General features: G+C 31.7%; 1 protein-coding gene across 1 annotated transcript; it reads right to left on the bottom strand.

The window, feature by feature from the left end:
• Nucleotides 1–12043: 12043 nt before the first annotated feature.
• On the bottom strand, nucleotides 12044–17798 carry LOC100370814 (endoplasmic reticulum resident protein 29-like). The gene is made up of 3 exons (XM_002736778.4): nucleotides 17649–17798; nucleotides 15404–15542; nucleotides 12044–12659 (listed from the first exon to the last, which is right to left on the bottom strand). Exons 1-3 carry the CDS (start codon nucleotides 17772–17774, stop codon nucleotides 12160–12162), a joined length of 765 nt encoding a protein of 254 aa, XP_002736824.1. The 5' UTR covers nucleotides 17775–17798; the 3' UTR covers nucleotides 12044–12159.
• Between the last annotated feature and the right edge of the window lie 16 nt (nucleotides 17799–17814).

Raw genomic sequence — 17814 nt, 5'->3', positions numbered from 1 at the left:
ATTTAAAAAATGATTTTTCAGAAAGTATACTTCATATATTAGTTAAGTGAAATTTGCTACATACTAGTAATATACATAACATAACTTTTCAGTCATTTTAGTTTTAGTGACAATTTTATAATAATATAATTTTATATATAATATAAACAAGATTAATTATTCAGGAATGATTACACTGAATCTAGTGTACAGGGGCTCAATGACCTTTTATCGATTGGAAATAGAGATATTCAACCAATGCATTGAAAACATTGGACAGGGATACTGATTGGAGTGCACTCAAAAAATTCGACAGTGTTGATGGATACATAAATTCATAGGTCATCACATCTATATATAACAATGAAGGCGATGACTACATCATTCCACTTCAATCTGGTGTGCACACTGTATATTGTGTTCTTCCGTTTTATGTGGCAAATATCGATTGAAAATGATTTGTTGAAAATGAAATTTGTGCATATTAATTAGATTAACTCTTAAATATACCTTGTGTATTCTGAAAGCTATCTCAAAAAGATTGAAACTTGGCATACATATGTGTGTTAAAAGCTTTATAACAGTAGGATTGATTATCTAATTTCCATTTATATTTTGGACACAACATTTTCAAATTCTAAATGCTCAAGCTGTGTCTCGAGCTGTTTCTTAAAATGAATGAAATGATTTTGATCAATCTTAGTTTGATGATAATACTTATTTGGTTACAGGTCATATTTTTTCAGACAAAAGTGGCTGACTGGTGGTCATTTTGTATTATTCATGTCCATGCATATTCTTTACTATATCGCCTGATTTATTTGCAAATTTGCATATACTATACTTATAATACTGCAGGTATTGTTGTTTTGTGGTTTGATACAATTTGTTGAATTGACTGCCATTTATCTAAAAACCCTGAAATCATATCCTGTTGATGTTTCTGGAACCATTCCCAAGAGATGGCCATGGTGATTTCAAAGAAAATTTGTATCATGATCATGCATACTTGATGTGCACGCTGTTATTTGGACAAAAATATTTGGGGGTGGACCTTTATTGGATTTGCCCATGTAACTATGCCCACACTTATTATTGCAAGACTGTGATCTGCTGTTTGTCAGAATGAACTTCAAGAATCTTTGTATCCGCTTTACATGGAAGCACTTTCCAGACTCCAGTACGTATTCTTGACTTTCAAAAATATACTCCAAGATAAAATAACACTTTATAAAATTTGCTGGATAGCTGTCCTAAAAAAAATTAAAAGGTTTTTTTTACAAATTGGAAAATTCCTATGAATGTATTCAAGCACGAAATTTATTTTTTATCATACTTTTGTTATATCTGATGTAATAAATTACAAACTAAATCATATCAGAATGTCTCACAGGCAACACGAAAAGTGAGAAATCTATAAGATTTGCTGAATATTATATGGAGTATTTCAGTTAAATTGCAATCGTACATGTACACAAGTATATACACATTATCTACAGAAGATAATGAAAGTATTCAATCAGTCAGAAATAGAAATATAGAGAAATATAGAAATATTGAGCAATAACCTTCCAAATATCAATAGTCGACGGTTCCATGTTGGTGAGCATAAATTTGAGACATATGTACAAGCAAACATTCATCAAAACTCTTCGTGGTCGTACGATAGCAGATATTGATGCGTACACACAGAATTATACATTTGAAGACATCCAGAATATTGCTATCCCTGCACTAACAATATCTCTGATGGCTATACCATCAAATCATATACAAATGATTACACTGCTAACATGAAAGAAAATATCCTTCAATATCTCTGATGGTTGTACCATCGAATCATGTACAAAAGATTACACTGCTAACAGGAAAGAGAATATCCATTAACAAAGAACCACATTTCGTCAATCACACAGAGAAATGATGCTACAATCATAGATTTTCTCAACAATAAGTTGAAGAATATTAGTGGAGAAATCTATCATATGTTGATATCATCAAACCTGGTTCACTTCAATAATAATAAAGTTACTGTAGCTTGGTTGAAGCACTTGATAGATGTAATCGGATCACTCATTGGCGTGAATAGAATGACAAGTAGACACAATAAACAATCAATACAACACTTTAATAATGGATATATGTGGAAATCCATACTCATTTAATCAGTTTTATTGGCCACAAATGTACAGCGAAACAACAGCACAAACAAATAAATGTGTTATAAAAAAAGAGATACTTCAATTTCATACCGGAACATTCAATGTTTAGGAAGAATATTAAAAGACTATGACTTTATATCAAACATAAATTGCTATGATATTGACATTGGAGAAACATGGTTGAGTTCAGATTCAGCAAACCTTATATACCTTGATACTATTTCTAATCTGTAACTATAATTACAAACAAAGAGGAGGAATATCAATTGCTATAAAACAAAATGTCAGAAAAGGCATAACACATCACAAATCTACATACATCATCTGAGGACATGTCATAGTGTAACATTTAAAAACTTTTCCAACTCAACAACAGACATTTACTTGTGTTTCGCTTAATAATTCACCTTACCATTCAGGACGCTGCAAGTCAGACTTTTTTGACATTATAAAAATGACATATCCAGATTTTCCAAACATGGCAACATCATTTTACTTTGAGATCGCAACAGCAGAAAGGGAACACGACCTGATTATGTTGGTAATGGGTTTACATTACTTATTTCTTACATAGATGAGGACATACTAACAATTTGTAATAACAAGGACGCGACCATGAATGCACACGGTAAAGCATATTATTCGACATATGTAAAAATTGTAAAAATGTGATTTTTTAATCGAAGAATGCCTGGAGGTTTCATTGGCAATTTTACATGCTATGTCATTGAATATTTTGAATTACATGATTTCCATGTAAATCAAAACACTGCCAAATATCTTGCTTACTACGACTAGATCAGAATGTTGTACTAAATGATATACCAATAAATGACAGGACTTTTAAAGGAAAAAAAATCAGCCAGATAAACGAAAATGCAATCTACAGTTTTTATATCATTTTTCATTCTCTAGATATTCAACTTTTCGTCATGGCATCTTGAAAAGTGCAAACTATTGTAACCTCATTTGTTAATAATTATAGAATAGATAAAGGAATTAACTATGCTTTGGAAGATTTAAATTTAATTAATAATAATGCAGTCATTCATTTTCATAAATGAAAGAGTTTTGCGGAAAAGTTTAACGTACACCAATAAGAAAATGCTTTGACAAATAATTTAATATTCTTAAAACAGATTTGCGTAATGCATAATTAGCAAATATCCTTTTAACTTAAATTAATGAAATAATATTTGAACATTAATAATCGGGTATCTGAAAAAGAAATAAAGATAGCTATTAAAAAGTAAAAAACATCAGGGTATAATATAGCCCTCGATTATATAATCCAGAACGATTGAATATTAGTTTTTTTTCTCCAAACAAGTAGACAAAAATGGAATAATTGCTGTTTCTAGTTGTGTAGAATAAAACTTTGTGTAGCATATAATAAATTTTAGAGTAATTCAATGCGTCGAAGGCAACATTATAAACAATAATCAGGGAGCTTTCCGCGAGAGATACTGTAGTACATATCATATTTTTGTACTGAAAACTATCGTCAACCAATAGTTGAAATCAAAGGTAATTTATATATTTTTTCTCAGGATAACCATGAAATCATCCAAATTCTTGCAAGATTTGTACACACAGCTTTTCAGATTAGATGTAATTTGTTAGTGTGAGTTCACCAATAGATGAGTAATTGTATTACGTTTTTTTTGTGGCGAGAAAAATAAATTTTGAAATATTACTACATTTTGTAATTGTAATAGCGATATAAATTTTTCGGGTGAGGGAAATGTATAATAATAACTTGGGATGTATTTAGATCTCAAGTCTTGGTAAAACGGGCAGATAATGCAAAAAATGGTACTCGTTCTCTACACAATTGGTATTACATAAAATACAAACTCTTTCTGCGCGTGTATTATGAAATTTTCTATCAGTTTCAATACGTAGACAATGGGCAGAAATTCTTAGGCGAAACTTTCCTGTAACAGTCTTTTTGGACTGTTGTAAAATACTTCTCTTGACCAAATATATATTTAAATTTTCTATAAAAACACAGCTTCGGAAATAACTCGAGTCCACTTTGCCAATTTTGAATATCAATGTCCAAGCATCGCTGTTTGAAAAGCTTAACAGAGTTCCCCACCCCTTGGTTGTACCATGCCTCACCCAGACCATAATAAAGAAGTAGCACTTTTAAATTCAGGGCCCAACACGTTTTACCCTTTTTGCTTCATGGTACTGAAACATGTAACATAAATAGACCAGTCTGTGTCGGGGTAATGATAAAATGCGAAGCCAGTACTTAATAATCCTAATAAGTCTAAACGTTTTAATAGTAAACCTACCTAACTCCCCCTTTATAGCCAAATTTGGTACATTATGATAGTCTTTCAAAATAAATCGACAGAATTCGATGTTTTGTATAATTTCAACTTGATTGCCATTGTGAAAGCCCCAGACTTCGCTAGCGTACATTAAAATTGGTAGGATTTTACCATCAATTATTTACATCAATACCATCAAATTGCGAAATACTTTTCTTAATCGCAAACAACGACCCTGACGCTAGACTGGGCATAATTCCAAATCCTAGAACTCGACAATACTATACCCAAATAATTATTATAAGAAACAACTTCTAGTTTATGTCCTGCAAGCCACCATTGCTCAGTTGATTTCAATCTGCCCCCACGCCTAAATGCCATTACTTTAGATTTATCAATATATATTAACTTTTAGTCCCCATTTATTTGCATAGAGATCCAAATTATTCAGAAGACGTTGTAAACCCATAATGGAAGAGCTAAAAACTGCCAAATCGTCTGCAAACAACAAATAAAATAATTTTATAGGCGTTATATAAACTCCGGCGTGGCTGTGTTGTAATTTAGGTAATTTATATTCAAGTTTCATATTCTTATAAAAAACATTTGATATAATTTGGAGAAGGGACTTATTAATTAGGGAAAGGAAATTATATGTATTAATACAAAATCATGCATTTGTTTAAAGAATAAGATTACACCCAGTTTGGAAATTTGGAACGACCAATACAGGGTTGTGTCATTAGCCCAATGCTTTGTAATTTGTTTGACTAAAATATGTGTCATCAGATCCAGTTACATTGAATAACTGTAAAATAAGTTCACTACTCTATGCAGATAACGGGCTACAAAATGCATTAAATAGTTTGAAAGTTTGTCAAACAAATGTTTTTGTTTTAAGGCGAAGAACACCGACAAAACCCAGACAAATTATATTCTCACGAACAAAATATTACCTGTGTAGATATGTACAACTACCTGGATATAAACATAAAGTCAAATAGCTGCTACACTGAAACCAAACAAAATTTAACAGAGTAGCAGCCCGAGCAAAGTATGTATTGAAACAGTCCCCACCAAACAAAACAAACTTTAGAACTTTAATTCATCTTATTAAATGAGCGAGACCAAAAAAAGACTCAATTGCGATTTTACAAACAATTACTACCGGGTAGCTAAATAAGGATTGAAATTTGTGGCAAATATCGCATACAGACCAGAAGTAAAAGTATTCACACTCTTGGTGAATGTAAAGATAACATATTGGACGTGTATCAGTAAATTACCAGACATTATCACAAAATAGGCATATCTTTGAAAAGAAAAATCCTAATACAATGTGTTTTTTTTCAATACAAGAACTGATACATATTTTTCATTAGATTAACAGAATGATTTGTTAACCAAAATATAAAGAAAACTAGCAAAGTTATCAAACAAAAATGCATTCAATTCTGGCAAAAAATATATATCTAAAAAAAAACGCTAAGATATTCTCAACATAACTTAGTTTTTCTGAAGTATGTAGAGGTCATAGTCAACTGGCGAGAGACACGAGCGTAAATGATAGCAATTTTAAAACATTTATAATATATATAATTGGCCACCAATTCGGTTAAAATTCTAATGACTCTCATAGTTTAGTGGTCAGGTGCTCGATTCCAAACAAAAGTTAAGATCAATCGTGTGTCGCTACTACATGCATGGGAGACAATCTTATCAAACCAGCTATATATTTTTTATTCGTAACACACAAGGAAAAGACGTAAAGCATTTTTTTCTATATTATGATGTCAAACACTTATAGCAGAAAGTCGTGCTGATTATTTAGATTTCAGAAGTTTATATAACGTTTTACAATTTGCACGTATTTTCAATGAACAGCTTATTTTTGCAGTCGTCACATAATGGTTCTAAGCCGTTAAAACGGCGTGCAAATTTGTGCAAAGCGATTGAAAAGTTGGTAGATTTGCGTGTATATTTGAACTAAGTTGTTTTCATATCGAACCGTGAAGTTATAAAGTAGAAAAATTAATAGAATCCAAGTGAAAGCCCTCTATATTAGCAGACTGTCAAATGTTATGAAACGTTATGAAAAACACTTAAAATGTTGGTGAATTTGCATAAATATTTGCCCTCAGTCATTATCATATCGACCCCGCTGTTAACTTTAGAGAAAAAAAATAAGTTAATGATTTGGAAAAAGCCCCTTATGTTAGTAGTAGCAGATTGTACCACTATCAAAGAGTGAAATTATAAACAAACTGCATACAAATTTATAAAAAAGCGATTGCAAAGTTAGCAAATTTACATGGAAATGTGAAATATGCTGTTATATACTATCGAGATCCATCATTAAATATTCGCAAAAGTGCATAAATATGTCGTAAATAGCCGTATATTATCGTACTGTTTCCTAAAGTATGTAATGTCATGGGTCAACTGACGAGAGACACTAGTGGAAAGGTTAGCAATTTTATAAACATTTTTAAATATCAAATAGCCACCAATTCGAATAAAATGTATATGACTCTTCTAGCAGAGGGTTCTGGTGATTAGTCCCAAACAAAAGTTAAGATCAATCGATCGTGGTTAATACGTGCATGGGAGATAATCTGAGCATTTTTTTTTTCGTTTCATCAAACACAAGAAAATAACACAAAGCATTGTTTTGTGTTTTCTATATTACTATGATGTCAAACATTCATAGCAGAAAGTCGTCATTAGTATTTATATTTCTCAAATTTATAGAACGTTGTAAAATTTGCACGTGTTTTCAATGAACAACTAGTTTTTGCAATCACCACATATGATGGTTCTAAGCCGTTAAAATGGTATGCAAAGTTGTGCAAAGCGATTGAAAAGTTAGTACATTTGCGTGTATATTTGAAGTAAACTGTAACATGTTCAAAAACAGACTAAAGCGATATGAAAAGTATTATAAATGTTGATGGCTTTGCATAAATATTTGACATAAGTCATTGTCATGTCGATCCCGCAGTTAAATTTAGAAAAAAATAAGTTAATGTTTTAGAAAAAGTTCCTTATATTAGCAGATTATGCCACTATCAAAAAGTAAAATGATAAACAAACTGCTTACAAAGTTGTAAAAAGCGATTGCAAAGTTAACAAACGTACATGGAAATTAGAAATATGTTGTTATATTATCGAGACCCATCGTTAAAAGTTTGCAAAAGTAAATAAATATGTCGTAAATAGCCGTTGTATTATTGTACTGTTTCCTGAAGTATGTAAAGGTCAAAGGACAAAAGACACATGTGGAAATGATAACAATTTGAAAGCGATTCTAAACATTAAATGGCCCCAATTCGGATAAAATTCAAATGACTCTCATAGTAAAGTGGTCATATGATCGGTTCCCAACAAAAGTTAAGATCTAGTACTTGCAAGGGTAACAATCTGAGTAAACCAGCTGAAGATTTTTTTTTTGGTTTCGTATTTTTTATTATTATGATGTCACACATTTATAGCAGAAAATCGTGCTGATTATTTAGATTTCTGAAGTTTATAGAACGTTTTAAAATATGCAAGTATTTTCAATGAGCAACTATTTTTTGCATTCGCCACATATGATGGTTCTAAACTATTAAAGTGGCGTGCAAAGTTATGCAAAGCGACTGGAGAGTTGGTAGATTTGAACTAAGCTGTTGTCATATCTAACCGCGATGTTATAAAGTAGAAAAAAATAATAAAATCAAAGTGAAAGTCTCTAAGATAAATACTGAATGTTGAATAAAGTTATATTTGACTATTATATCTGAAGTGACCAAGTTATTTCTGTCCATTATCGTCCATTGTTATTAGGGGAGTGTGGAAAATAAACTTGTTTGGACACCTGGTGATAGCACTCCCAGAGTACCAATCTGCGTTCATGTTTTGACAGAAAAAGAGAATGATATTATGTAAAACCACAGTCCATGAAAGCACAAATAATAAGTACATTTCCGAGAAAATACCAATAGTGTTTCTTTTCATAGCAAATTATAACCGTTAACCCTGACTGTTAAGCCCAGGCTGTGAAGTCTAGACTACGAGTTGCTGATGTTTGAAGGCCAAGGAAAAGGGTGTATATTAAAAATCAGGATCAAGCTAGGGTACCCACCACCAACATTGACTCCCTTCTGAACATAGAACCTTCTGAATATCGGACCTTTCAACATAGAAGCTTCTGAACATCGGACCTTTGAACATAGAACCTACTGATCATCGGACCTTCTGAGCAACCGGAGTTAGGTTAACTGTAATTTGAAGTTTGAGTTACTAAATGTTCAACAAAAACAGAAATATGTGCTGTTCGTAACTCGAAGTTCCTTTAACTGTTAATCGAACATTGAGTTATAATTTTAAGCGTGGTTTTGCAAAAGTGAGCGTGTTTCTAAAATACGAGCGTGGTCATTTTTGTAACTCGAAGTCCGTAACTCGATGTCCGTAACTCGATGTCCGTAACTCGATCTCCGTAACTCGATCTCCGTAACTCGAACTATACACGTTTACTATTTATTGGTCTCGAAGTAGATACAAGAATTTACATGCAAAGACAAGAAATCAATTGTGTTACTATAAAACAGTAATACGTATTTCTGAGAGAAATACGAAAATAAGATTACAAGTATTGTTATGCTGGGCCGTGAGAAATAATTATTATTAACTTATTTGACAGGTAAAAACAATAAAAGCAAATACCCAATAAATTAGAAAATAAGAATATAATTTATTGTGAATTACCTCTTAATAAAGTATTCAATTATAAAACATTCAGTGTGAAATGAGAAAGATTTTGTTAAATACGTTACTCTATAACGCATGCGCATTCCGTAAGTTTCTGATGGACCGGAAGTGTTGTGGTCCCACCGCGTGCGCCCGCTTACGGTGGGAGTGGAATAAACTTTCTTCTTTACAAAGAACTCAGAAATCTTCAAATATCTTATAACAACATATATGAAACCAAACAAAATTGTTAGATATAGAACGAACTTTTTATCATAGGAACCATAAATAAATGACATATTTTTTCTGGGTTTTGTGAACAACATCATAAAATAAAACCATTATATTATTGTAGTTTTAATACATGATCTGTTAAAAACATCCATAGATAGCCAAAATAAATGAAAACATGGCTTCAGGAGGGGATGTGTTTATAGTTACCAATTGCCTTAATGCGATTCCTATTTCTGTGACACAATAGCTTGGCTTTATAACACAAGCATTTAGCTCCATGGTTCAGGGAAGTTTTGAATCACAGTAATATATCATGAATTTCTTTCTATTATTAGTGCATTCTCAACAACTGCAGTTGTTTTGTATTGCCATTCATGGTTTATTTTATGTAATAAATCATCAAAAAAGAATCGTTTTGTCATACATGGTTTATTTTATGTAGTAAATCACCAAAAAAGAATTGTTTCTTTTTTTATGTAATTTGTTTGTCATCACCACACCATACAGAAGCAGTGGATGCTGAAGCATTATTACTTAATCCAGAGTTGAGTAGATTTCCTTATTATATATGCGAAAAAAAGTCCATTTGATTCCTCAGGTTGCCAGATACAAAAAGATTCCCTCACAGGCTGCTCTAGGGTGACAAGCAGTACTGGAATATATTTGTATTCAATGGTTTATAAGTTCATACACAGTAAAAATCATACAAACAAAAACATCCTAATGATTAAGTGGAATTAACACTGGAGTTCAATCCTGTAAGAATAATTGTGGAAAGCAATGGTCTGGTAATCAAGACGCACTGTCAAATTAATAACCCTACCAAGGCCGTAGGAAGCAAAAATTAGTTGGTCCGGCCATCCATCGAGGGCCGTATGATGACGTGGGCCGAAGGGGGGACGTGCATAAGTGGTCCGGCCATAGCCTACATCGTGAGCATCAATGTGGTGAGATAAAGAAAATAAACTAATGAATCCATTTTTTTCCCATTTTATTATAATCCATTGAAATATTCTACAAAAATGATTTATGCTTATTCATACATATAGTATATTTCAACACTGATAACAAATAAACCATAAATTCCCTTTTTACCGCCATTAAAGGTGAATATAATAAATTAAAATAAAGTGATTTAAAACTTGTCAACTGTCATAAAAACTGGGTGAGGTTTCACAGGTGATATTGTCAGATGTTTTCATGAAATAACATTCAATGTGATGTAACTCCATTTTAATATGGCATGCATTGATTTCTTGATTCAATAATCTCTCATCTTTGAATGTGTGATTCACATGCCTGTTTGATTAAAGCAATTTAGTTTTCAAAACAATTTCTCTGGGTCTCCTGCGATGTATACAACAAGTGTCAAATACAAAGTTTCTTTATTCAAGATCTGAATGTGTTTTGCAAAGCAATTGTGGTATTTTTAATTTTCTGCTTTGTACTGCAAGTTCCAAACACAATTTCTGTTCTCAATAGAGCTCTAGCCAAATTCACATTTGTTACGACTGAAGATAATACTGTAAAATACTTTATTTTTGCTTGGATTTAATTTTCACTATTTTTTGCTAAAGGAATGATTCAGTGAAAATAAAATCCAGCGAATATACCTTTTTTCCTATATTTTGCATTCAACTTGTCAAAAAACAGAGAAAATAAATTCCAAACAAGACACCCAGAAATTATTTCAGCGAAAATTAATTCCAGCTAAAATAAAGTATTTTACAGGGTATAATTTTTTGAAATTTTTTCAACAATAATTACAATTTTTCATCCTGTGTAGTACCATATAAACCAGTGAAAAATGTCAATTTCAATCTCAAAATATTGTCTGTCAAATCCAATTTCTTTTTTTTCCCCTATATTTGTATCCTGATGATATAAACCAATAATAATACTTGTATGACAAACATGATATATACTTTAATTGAACATTTTTAATCAAGATATGATGAAGAATTCCAATACATGTAACTGTATGATTGTCAACATACAGGTTGCGAACATCGTAGAATTGAAAAAGAAATTGCACATACACACACCTAAGACAATGTCATACTATTTTATCCACCTTAGTTGGGAAATTCCACCAGCATTAATGAACCTTTGCAACAAAATTACGATGTTCCCTAATCCCTCAATATTAGGCCAAACCAAATTCAGCTGTTTTTTTTCAAGTAATACTGCAAGAATAAAAAATAAATAAAATAAAGCAGCGTCACTATATCATTTCAGGACAAATAAATATTTTTTTTTTTAGCCTTACTATCATCACTACCCAGTATTTCTAATAAAGCATCACCTGCATTGAAGGACAACAGAATAGAATACTGTGGAATACTTTATTTTAGCTGGAATTAATTTTCGCTGAAAAGGCTTTTTGGGCGTTTTGTATGGAATTTATTTTCACTGATTTTTGATGAGTTTAATGTGAAATATAGGAAAAAAAGTATATTCGCTGGATTTTATTTTCACGGAATCATCCCTCCAGCGAAAATAGCGAAAATAAATTCCAAGCGAAAATAAAGTATTCTACAGTAGCAGCAATACTGACACACCAAAGCCTGCAAAATCTCATCCAGTAAACAATCATTCAAAACCAATTCACTTCATTGACTCGTGTAATCTGCACTAAATTTATGAGATAAATTAAGGAGAAAATCACATTAACAAATTTCAGTAGAATTTTTCAGTCACAGTGACCTTCTTGAAATTTAACGCTGTGAACACCGTCAAATTATTGTTAAATTGACCTTTTATTCCTAACTAAATCACAGCTCATCTTTTCCACCAGGTTTTGCTCTGAAAGAATATAAAATATTCAAACGATCTTTGAATTGCTCTTTCTTCTCTGCTTTCACTTTCTTATTTTGTAAGGTTTTCACACGAACGATCTCGTTTTCTACAAAGTGATCGCCTATCTCTAACACCTTCTTCATAGTTTTGACGTAAATCTCGGCTGATGCCTTCTCGTTGCCTTTTAAATTCTCCACTTCTTTCTCTGCATCAGATAAAACAGTTTTCCTCTCTGCTTCCTCAGCACCCATAAACTTCACAGCCATCTTGTCAAAATTTTCCAGGCATCCTTGAAGCCCGATCCACAGACCAGAATTTTCTTTCACAAATGCCATTATATCATCTGATTTTATATCACCATAATATTTAATCGGGTCGTCTAGTTTTCCACCCAAAAATAATCTGTATTGTGGGAAATCTTCTTCCTTGATGCCAAATCTGTCACCAACTTCACTGTTTTCTTTGTCACCATACTCTGGAATTTGAATAGAAGTGAATATGAGCATATGTTGATACAGAAAGAAATAACAACATCAACCTTCAGTATTATGATTTAGATATCTTAAAATCATCACAAGTTGTGGAACGAACGTGACATTTGTTGGTTTGTGGGGTTGACTTCTGGGTTTAGATTAATGCTTACTAATATATTGTGAATTCTCTCCTCTATAACTATTTAATACATTTGAAGGATGTCTTCTGCATAAAATTATTGTATAGATAAAATATCAACAATATGGTAAGAAAATACACTCATTAATACCCAAACAAATTACATATACTTTATGTATGTTGTAAACATTTGATGATGAAGATTTTTACTTCACTGTTTTCCCATCGTCATTATAAAAATCAGCATTTTCAGAGTTGTGGTCACTTGTCGGTCAAATACAGTAAATTAACAGCATGTTTTTTTTCACTTTTTTTGTATTTACTAGCTTGCCTGTAAATTTATATTGGACTTTTATCTGCTCTCTAAAAATTAGTCACTATGCAAACATTTTTTTTGTGGGCCTCCTTTTTGTGAGCATAAATGTACAGTTATGACGAAAGTGTCTATAAAAAGCAACTTTTTGAAGAAAAGCTGGATACAAACATCTCATATGGAACAGGAAAACGATCAAGCATAGTCAACAGCGACAAATTTCATTTTATTTACTCCGTAATTATGTGATTTGTGAGACAGAACTCTAATTTGAAAGAGATTGGATTTTAACACACAGTGTGTGACAGCTCTGAGGTCACAGCTGCATACATAGAAATGTACTACCCTCAAAGCTATCCATGCTTCCTAGATATGCATCACAAAATGCACAGATGTCTCCAATAAAGCTAGAACAAAAACAATTATGGTCATAGTCAAGGCCATAATCATTGTCAAATGTAATGAATGCCATTGTTACAGGAGTTTATTGTACCACATTATATCGCGGAAAGCACTATTTGAAGAGACTACTAAGCACATTATAAACTTCACGAATATGAGTGCCTGCAACAAATTTTTAAATCTAATGGGTGATACAAATCTGAATGTACAAATACATTTTCTCATTTCCATCTTTCATTGATTTACTGTTTATTATTTTTTTTCAATATTATTACCAACATATATCAATTGGTTTTTTTTGTAATTGTAGTTTGTTGTTTTTTTAAAACCATTGTTGTGCTTTAGACAATAATTCTTGTAAAATTTGTATGTGTTATATATATATGTGTTTTAGAAGTTAGTGTAACCATTTTAATTCCTTCTGAAGATTCCATTTTATACATTAGCTGCTTAAAATAAGGTCAAAAAAGGTCACACATCCTGGTACTTTCTGGGGGTACAAATTCACCTTCAATTCGAATTTAATTATTATTTTCTCACAAAAATGCAAGCAGTTATCTTTGAAATTCAAAAACAGTTAAACATCGTAAAAAATGATATATATTATTGGAAATTCTTGCTGTGATGGAACAAAATACCCCCTGAAAGTACCAGGATGTGTGACCTTTAGAGGTCACGCATAAGGCCAAATACTTTGTATATCACAGTGACATGCATAAAGCTGTGAATGTTGGGAAAGTTTTATCGATAAAAATTTTTATAAATTCAAATTCACAAATCCAGAAATTATATGACAAAAACATTGAGGTTCTAATTAATATTTGATGAGGTAGCAAGCCCTTTTAAATAAGTGGGTGTGTCACTTAATGGTTTGTGCATGCATTATAGGCTTGGACAATGTGGAACTCATGAGAAAATTAAATTATTAAATATTAGAATTTCAATGAAGACTAATCACCAGTTGGGGTGATTTCGCGCTAACACCTCCATTTCGCGAATTTTTTTATTTTATTTAAACTACAAAAACAAATTAATCGCCCCGACTGCGCTAGTCTACATACCACTGTGCATATAAACAAATTGCAGTTCTTTAAAAGAATTAGTATCAATTCATTTACGCAATAATCCTAGTTTGAAATGCATACATGTACTGGTTATGGAGAAAACCGTGAAATCTGTACTAGAAGTCGCATCCCTAATAGAAGTTGCACCTATTCTTTTTGAACAATTTAAAACCAAAAATTCATCATTTCTCAAATGTGTAAATGCTCTAATAGAAGCCGCATCCCCTCTGTTGCATTGTATCATTTCAATAGAAGTCGCGGCTTCTAATACAGATTTTACAGAAGTACTGGCCTAATCAATAAAATAGTTTTGTTTGGGTTTGAATTAGACAGCAGATGTTGAATGAAAACAGATTGGTTTATAGCCACAGTAATGAGTATGGTACCGGTAATACATGAAGTGCACAATTTCAGTATCACATGGAATTTTTTGTCTAAGTATTTCAACCTGCTATCTCATTCATAGTTTAATAGACAAAATGTCTTTAATACAGTGATTATCATATGCACAGCAAGAATCAACCCAAATAAATGTTGACTTGTTGGATAAATCATGTGTACCAGAAACTCACAAATATATAAAAATTATATAAGTCTATACGTCTGAAACAATTTTTCATATTATTATATTAAAGCGGAGGAGTCGTCACCTGCGGATGCATCAGATGGCCATCGCATGTCATTGTTTACAAACAAGCGTTTACCCAAGAGCCTTTACGTTTTGGCGTGTGTTGTTATCGTTGCTTTCGACTCAATTGCAGCGCATGTGCAGATGACTCCCCTTCCGCTATAATATAATTAGCACCAGATTCAATTCTGCATACTTACTTGAAATGCCAACTTCAGCAACTAGCAGGTGAGGCTGTGATACCGCCATTGAAGCAACTTTTTTAAATTCATCTTGTTTTTCACCATATGGGTAACTTTCATCAAACTTAACTAAAGTCACTTTGTGTTGCTTCACAATCTAGAATACAACGGTAAATATAAATTGGTTTAGTGTTTGAACACTGGATTTTGTCCACATTATTTATCAAAAATGTTTTGGAAAATTTTATACATTTGATCCAAAAGTTTGAAAGATATTGTAGCAAAATACATTATTAAACTGTACAGAATGTTGCACCAAATTTTACGTGGAGTTAAGGAGCACTGGTAGTACAAGGATGCATGATAATCCTGTAATAGGAATGCAATTTTTAATTGCACAATTCATGGGTGCAATACTTTATGATTATACAGAATTGGGTGAGAATTAAGGGTTGGGAGTTGGGTAGAGGACTGTGCATTTCAAGTGTTTTGGTTAAGTGTCGCCATGGTTTTAGGTTTGACACATGAAATAATAATTATTTACCAGTGTAAGATCAAAAATGGCAATATAAACCTCACTCAGCACCCCTCATCTACATCAACACCATGCTATTCAGTGAGTTAAAGATTTGTTCATTGATTATAGACTTCCTAAATAAACAAGGATATCATTTATGATATTTGATTAACTTTTGGCAAAGATCTTGGGGTTTATGTTTACTGTCTGTAAAAATGACAAGATCATACTATTACTTTGCCTGGTTCTCCCCAGCCTGATTTTAGTGCCGGACGCTAATTAATATTCAAAGTCTTTGCCATTTACAAACATACATTTACACATTTCAGCAACAATTAAAATTAATTTTATGTGAATATAAATAAACTATGAACATCTTGTATTCTAAAACTAAGATTGAAATAAAATTGAAAGCAAAAATGTTCCCATGTTGAAGTGAGCTACACCAATATAATTAGCCTGAACACCTGACACTGATTCAGTCTTTTCAAAAGTGTGTGTTTTAATGCGTAAAATGTTATAATATGCTCAATAGAATTTCTAATCACTTGCATAATGCCAAATTACTAGTGGCTAAAATTAAAAAAAACAAAACATTCTTATTGCAATTTAATGTATTTTATCATATTTTAATATAACGTTATCATTGGACGATTTTTTGGAAAATGTATGTATAATCAAAATAAATACAAGGACAAGATAAATATACATGTATTTATACAGGTATTTCTCATTATCATCAGTTAAAATATTCATGTTCCTGGCTATCATCAGTTAAAATATTCATGTTTCTGACCATCATCAGTTGAAATATTCATGTTCCTGGCCATCGTCAGTTAAAATATTCATGTTCCTGGTTTTTGTCAGTTAAATATTCATGTTTCTGGCCATCTTGTGTGCCATTTAAAAATGTGCATGTCACAGCTTTTTTTAAATAAATTGACCAGCACCTTTTTTTTTTTTTGACTGGGCCGAAAAGCAAAAAAAAAACTATACTATACAATTAGTTGTGTTATTTGGTTTCATCATTTATTTACCAAAAAAGAAAAGGCAAACTTTTTTTACAATGATAGTTTTTAAGATAAGGATATTAGATTGAAAGAATAGATTATAGAATAATCAAGAAGTTTTGGTAGATTTTACACTTCTATCAAACACAGCAATTCTTTTACAAAGTTTAAGAAAAGTGTTTTGTATGTAACTTTTTTTTTTAAATGCCCAGATGGCAATTACATTTAAGATGAGACACACCTTTGTGCCAGAGGGTACACAGATACCATATGATGGTTTTCATCATAACAGAATAAAAAACTGTTGGATTCAAATTACTGTACAGTCAATCACAACCAAGCTCGCATATGAGAATATATAACCTTCTACAATAAAATTTAGTGATATCAGATACGAATTTGGTTGTTTATAAAAATCCATCTAACTGTACCAGACAAACTTATTGAGTTGCCCAATCACAGATAGATATGTATTATAATAATAATGCAAATGTTTTTTTTTTTTTGTATTTACATTTTACACTTTTGTTGTATATATATTTATGTTTTTCCTATTTTATATTATATTCATTTCAATAAATAAACTTTTGTATATTATTATTATTTTGGAAATTTTCCATTATTGGCCAATTGCTAACAAGCGATCACTGTTTTGTGCACAGCGGCTGATCGAACGATGAAAGCTCGTTACATAAAAACAGATCAGTATTACTAGTCAACGAGGAGAGAGACTTACCTTATCAAATGTTTGCCCATCTAGTGGCACTGCCCCTTTAGTCGACAGAGCAAATGTGGCATTTAAAATTATGAAGAGAACAAACAGCGAAAGAAGCATGATCTTACCACTTGCACTACAAGCCATGTTGTCGTGTATTTCCTATGTCGTACTCCCTAACTAAGTG

This window comes from Saccoglossus kowalevskii, chromosome 16, assembly GCF_978046115.1.
Source record: "Saccoglossus kowalevskii chromosome 16, keSacKowa6.1, whole genome shotgun sequence".
Classification (NCBI taxonomy): Eukaryota; Metazoa; Hemichordata; class Enteropneusta; family Harrimaniidae; genus Saccoglossus; species Saccoglossus kowalevskii.
Note: the sequence above shows the minus strand (reverse complement) of the source record. Positions and strands in the feature narration are given on the sequence as shown.